This window comes from Neoarius graeffei, chromosome 6, assembly GCF_027579695.1.
Source record: "Neoarius graeffei isolate fNeoGra1 chromosome 6, fNeoGra1.pri, whole genome shotgun sequence".
NCBI classification, from domain to species: domain Eukaryota; kingdom Metazoa; phylum Chordata; class Actinopteri; order Siluriformes; family Ariidae; genus Neoarius; species Neoarius graeffei.
Window position 1 is genome coordinate 101383667 of NC_083574.1, and position 6078 is coordinate 101389744.

Sequence of the window (6078 nt, forward strand, 5' to 3'; positions counted from 1 at the left end):
CCGGGTTCGAGCCCCATGGCTGGCGAGGGCCTTTCTGTGTGGAGTTTGCATGTTCTCCCCGTGTCCGCGTGGGTTTCCTCCGGGTGCTCCGGTTTCCCCCACAGTCCAAAGACATGCAGGTTAGGTTAACTGGTGACTCTAAATTGACCGTAGGTGTGAATGTGAGTGTGAATGGTTGTCTGTGTCTATGTGTCAGCCCTGTGATGACCTGGCGATTTGTCCAGGGTGTACCCCACCTTTCGCCCCAGTCAGCTGGGATAGGCTCCAGCTCGCCTGCGACCCTGTAGAACAGGATAAAGCGGCTAGAGATAATGAGATGAGATGAGACTATTGACCTTTAAAGCAGTGAATGGTCTTGCGCAGAATTCAAAAGTACCTGAGAGAACTTCTGGTCCTTTTTGACCCGCTATGCCTACTTAGATCAAAAGGTGCAGGCTATCTGCTGGTACCTCGTATAGTGAAGGCTACATCAGGGGGTGGAGCCTTTTCTTACAAAGCACACACACACACACACACACACACACATACACACACACACACACACAGACAACAGATAAATAAGAATGTGATCTGCAGGAAGGTGACGTATCAAGTGTCATATGCAGTCTTGAACAGGTGGGTTTTGAGATGGCGCTTGAAGGAAAGTAGTGTATCAGAGTTACGGATGGCCAGGGGGAGGGAGTTCCAGAGGGTAGGGGCAGCGATGGTGAAGGCTCTGTCACCGAGGGTCCGGTACTTGGACGTGGTGATAGGAGTGAGGAGGTTGGCATCTGCAGAGCGTAGTCGGCGGGTGGTGGAGTGGCGATGGAGGAGATCAGTCAGGTACGAGGGTGCAAGGTTGTTGAGGGCCTTGTAGGTGATAAGGAGGATCTTGAAGTATATGCGTTGTTTTATGGGAAGCCAGTGAAGTTGACGGAGGACAGGGGTGATATGTTCTCTGGAGGGAGAGCGGTTGAGCAGCCGAGCAGCAGAGTTTTGAACATATTGTAGTTTTTGAAGAACAGTGGAGGGGAGGCCATACAGGATGCTATTGCAGTAGTTGAGTCTGGAGGTGATAAAGGCATGAATTAATGTCTCTGTAGCTGGGGTGGAAAGAGTGGGTCTCAGGCGTGCAATGTTTCATAGGTGGAAGAAGGACATTTTGGTTACATGGTTAATGTGTGATTTGAAAGAGAGTGCAGGGTCCATATAGATTCCAAGGTTTCTAACGAGGGGGGAGGGAGTGACTAGGGCTGCCACAAATGATTATTTTGATAGTCGACTAATCACCGATTATTTTTTCGATTAGTCGACTAATCGGATCATACGTAAATTGACTATAAAACATACATCTTATCGCACCAGCATGCAGCTGTTCAGATCATTAGCTTTTTGCTTGAAGTGTTTAAGGTATGTGCTAAGTGAAAATAAAAACAGTTAAGATGATAGCTCATTAACCCTTTAATGAGATGTGAAGCTTGTATCAACAAACAGAGCAGCATGAAGTGCAAACAGCTGAGTAAAATAAAGACAAGGCACAATAAAGACTGGCCTAAACAACACAAAAATAAATACTTCCGGTTACCTAGGAATTATTCACAAAAATAAAATTTGGTCTCACTCAAAAAAAAAAAAGTGCATTTTGTGCTCAGTGATCAGTCACAAATGTATTTTGCTACACTCTGACACTATTTAACCCAATCCCACAAGACTCTTGTTCATGGCCAGGAAGGTTAGCATTTCTACATGGCTTGGAGAAAGGCTTGCTCTCTTTTGAGAGCAGATGTTCCCTGCTGCAGAGAAAATCCGCTCCGATGGGGTAGAGGTTGCAGGGATGCAAAGAAAATTTTTAGCGATCTTTGACAGTGTGGGGAAACGCCCCTCATTTTCACTCCACCATTTGAGAGGATCATCCATTTTAGAGAGTGTGGTGGTCTCTCCAAAGTACAGCCGAACTTCATTTATTGCAACCTGGATCTTTTGGTCCTCCTCAGATTCTCCATCCTCATTCTCACTTGGACTGTCTGTGTCAGACTGAAGCAGGGTTTCCATAGCACTCCTTTCAGTTCTACCTGAAACACTGGCCCTCGTCACATTTGCATCCTGTGTCCCAGCCTTTTTGGCTTCTTTGACAGCAAGCACTTCAACTGTCCCCTGCACTCTAATGCCATCTTCAGGAGTCAAAAACTTCAGCTTTTTATATCTGGGGTCCAGGGCAGCTGCAAACATAACTTGATTTTCTTTCTCTCCTGAGACACTGTAAATACTCCCCCATCTCTGTGTTATCTCTTCTTCTGCACTGGCAAGGAAAGATTTTCCTGAGCTTGTCTCAAATTGGCTTTGGTGTACAGCCCGTGTCAGCCCTTTGACGACCTGTGGAAGACCAGAAATGGTTGTGTACTGCTCTCCACTTAGGTAAACAGTAGCACTCTCAAAAGGTGCCAACCCTTTCTTCAGTTCCTCAAGAAGCTCCCACTGCTCTGGCCTCAAGTCGAAGTATTGTTTCCCCCTTGGAGTTACCTCAGGATCTGAGAGAGTGGCAGTGAGAGGCCAGCGCTGTTCGAGGAGTCTCTCTATCATGTGGAATGTACTATTCCATCTTGTACTGACATCCTGGATCAGCGCATTTTTCTTGACATTCATTTGCTCCTGTTTTGTCTTTAGCTTTGTACTAGCCAGCTCGCTTCTCTTAAAGTGCTCCACTAGCTGCCTAGCAGCACCTAGTGCTCTGCTAATGGTTGTTTCTTTGAGAGCAGTGTTAACTATGAGCTGGAGTGTGTGTCCAGCACAGTGGATAGAGGCCCATCCATGTTTTTCTTCAAGCAGTCGCATTGCTGCCACCATATTGGAACCACTGCCATGAACTACTGCTTTTATTTTGGTGGGCAAGATGTCAAACTTCGTCAGAACCTCTTCCATCCATGTCATTATATTTGGACCAGTATGCCTCTCCTCAAGAGGCATGGTGGCAAGGTTGAAGGTCTTCATCTTCCAATCCTCACTCAGGAAATGGCAAGACACACCAAGGTAAGACTCTGTCGCACGACTCGTCCACACATCAGCAGTAAGAGTTAAGGAACTTTTTACACCTCTGAGGGTCTCCTTTACCTTAAAGGCATGAGAAATTTGAAAGAATAGTAAGCAATAAGAAGAAAATTATATACACAACACAAAGCACATATCTATCTATCTCTATATATAGAGATGTGTGCGTGTGCTTGTGTTTTTCCATTATTAACATTATTGGTCAGTTTATGCATAAAGTTTTAGATTAATTTACCAGTTTAATAGTTCAGTTATGCATGTTAAATAGGTTAAATAATAAACATTCAACATAAATAATAATAAAAAAACTTTACATTGCATGCTTTAACCAAGATTAATTTAATGGTTGCTCAGTCAGCAAGCTCTTTATTATTTCGTCATGAAATGTGTAATTTTGTGTGTGAGACTGAGTGAGTGATCTTTTAATTCTTATTTGTCTTTGAATGTTGCTTGTTTATTAAATCATTTATTCATTTTACTATGTGTTATTGTTGCTTTGGCAATATCGTTTTAATACATCAATGCCAATAAAACCAATTGAGAGAAAGAGAGACTTACCTTCTCAAAGGTTGCATCGTATTTCTTTTCCATCAATGTGGTGAAATGGGATCTGCCTGGTAGGTAGTTGTCGTGATATTCCGGGTTGAACTGCTTTATCATCTCTCTAAATCCTTCATCGTCCACCATGGACATTGGTCTCATGTCCGTGACCAGCATGTTTAGTATTGACTCGGTCAGGACATTGGCTTGGTGTGGTGTGCACCTTGTTGGCTTGGTCACAAAGCCGTCCAGAGAAGAAGACCGGGCTTTTTTAGCACTGAAACGTAACGATAAGTAAGTAGCAAGAAAGCTCACCGTTTACCCTAATATTGGCAGCTAACTAGTTGGTTTGCTTACCTAGATGACGGACCCTTATCAGAACCATCCACAATGACATGCTTTCTCTTCAGATGCTCATGCATAGCCGTTGTGCTACCATGAAAGGCAAGTTCAGCTTTGCAAACGTTGCACTGCACACTTTTCTCACCACTTTTCTTAAACTGCTCCCACACTTTGGAACTTCGTTGCCGGGAAGCCATGCTATTGTTATGGTATCATTTCAAGTCAGGACTGATGCCGATTACCACTACTGCGCATATGTGTGTGTGTGTGTGTGTGTGTGTGTGTGTGTGTGTGTGTGTGTGTGTGTGTGTGTGTGTGTGCGGGCGCACATTGACTGTATGTGTGTGTGTATGTGACAGAAAGGCAGACGCGGCAGTTTCGAAAGAAAAGCAAAGTAAAGAAAAAAAAACGACGCGTCGACTACTAAATTAGTTGTCGACGATTTTGTTCGTCGACATAATCGTGACTAATCGACTAATCGTGGCAGCCCTAGGAGTGACAGAGTGGCCATCGATACAGAGTGAGAAGTTCTGACAGGTGGGAAGGATGGATTTTGGGCCAAAGATGATGATCTCAGTTTTATTGCTGTTTAGTTTGAGGAATATTTGTTTAGTCAAGCCTTTTTTTAAGTTTATTAGGTAAAGGAGTAGATCTGGAGGATCCTCAGACAGAGTGATTAGTAAACTGGGATGTACGGATGCTGTCAGTCCCCCACTCACTTGCTCACTCGAGTTTGTTGATGGTGTAGTGGCTGCTGCTTTATGTCTCGGGGCTCCCTCATGCCTGCCCTCTAGTGTTCCACTCTGAACTGGATGAATAAATGGCAGTGACAAAATGAAAGAGAGCTAAACATTCAACAAGACAAAAAAGACAGTTATAAACAGTTTCATAAAATAGTAGAATATTATGTACACTACATTTGAAGTTGAGTTTCATTTGAATGACCATACTTTTGGCTACACTTCCTCCCTGAGTGTCATACAGAGTCAGAAACACCATGAACAAGTCTGTCTGTGATACTGAACAAAGCTGATGAGAGACACCACTGTGGGAAGATTTACACATGCATACTGCACAACATTCAACTGGCAAGAAAGCAATACAATTATATTACTGTGTTGTTGACTGAAATATCACTTTAAGTGGTCTGTAAAGTACCAAATGTCATATAATGTGTTAATTTAGGACACTACCCATCTATAGAATGACTCCTGATACCATGTAGCAATAAAACAATCATCAATGATGAGCAAAGATAAGAGCAGGGTGCTGTTTCCTCCTCTTATTCCATTGAAGCTTGATGTAACTATAGAACTGTGAAATGTATCTTTCTATAGCCAGTGTAATTGTGAAGCTTCTCATGTGTGGAGCCTCATACTTAAGTAAAAATGGTAATGTATCTACCCATCTGGTGGATTATCCATCATCATTTGTACACAGATAGAGCTTTTGCCCTTCTGCTCCATGGGAGGTTTCTGTCCTCCCCGAGCTCACCTTAGGACACCTGCCTTATGCTTTGACAGGTGTACCGCCCCAGTCAAACTCCCCACCTGCCACTGTCCCCAGAAAAAGTAAAGCTGTGCCTTCAATATCGACATTAAATGGCATGGAATAGCGTCCCTTGGCAAGTAATCCCTGTTGCTCGACGGGACAGCAAGGCTGACACAGTCACAGAGAAAACTTGTTGCACCACCAAAACAAGAGGTGGGATTTGTTTTCAGGGTTTACTCCCCAAGATCCACCATGTTCTGCAATAGTAACAGGGGCACCACGAGTAGGACACATGGTCAGTCTTCACCATAGAGAGGCTGGTGTGATCAGCTCTTGAGTGACCATATGCTGTGCTTCACAGGGTGCTGGATGTAAGGAGACCAGTCTAGGATGCCTACAGGCCACTAGGAAAGGTACTACTCCTCCAGTGATCCTTAACCCCCAAAACAGATAGCTATAGCATTATCTATATTGTGTAGCATGAAATGGTGACAGATGATGATGAATTGGCATGATTCTTTAGATTTTCTACATTAATGGATGTAATTGCATCATTCAATTGAGCTCATTTAATATATCCATCCATCCATTATCTGTAACCACTTATCCTGTGCAGGGTCGCTGGCAAGCTGGAGCCTATCCCAGCTGACTATGGGTGAGAGGCAGGGTACACCCTGGACA

The 6078-nt window shown here is 43.8% G+C and overlaps 1 protein-coding gene across 1 annotated transcript; it reads right to left on the minus strand.

Moving 5' to 3' along the window:
* Positions 1-588: 588 nt before the first annotated feature.
* On the minus strand, positions 589-4103 carry LOC132888467 (E3 SUMO-protein ligase ZBED1-like). Its single transcript, XM_060924513.1, has 4 exons — positions 3922-4103; positions 3583-3841; positions 1677-3087; positions 589-1082 (listed from the first exon to the last, which is right to left on the minus strand). Exons 1-4 carry the CDS (start codon positions 4101-4103, stop codon positions 589-591), a joined length of 2346 nt encoding a protein of 781 aa, XP_060780496.1.
* Positions 4104-6078: the final 1975 nt, after the last annotated feature.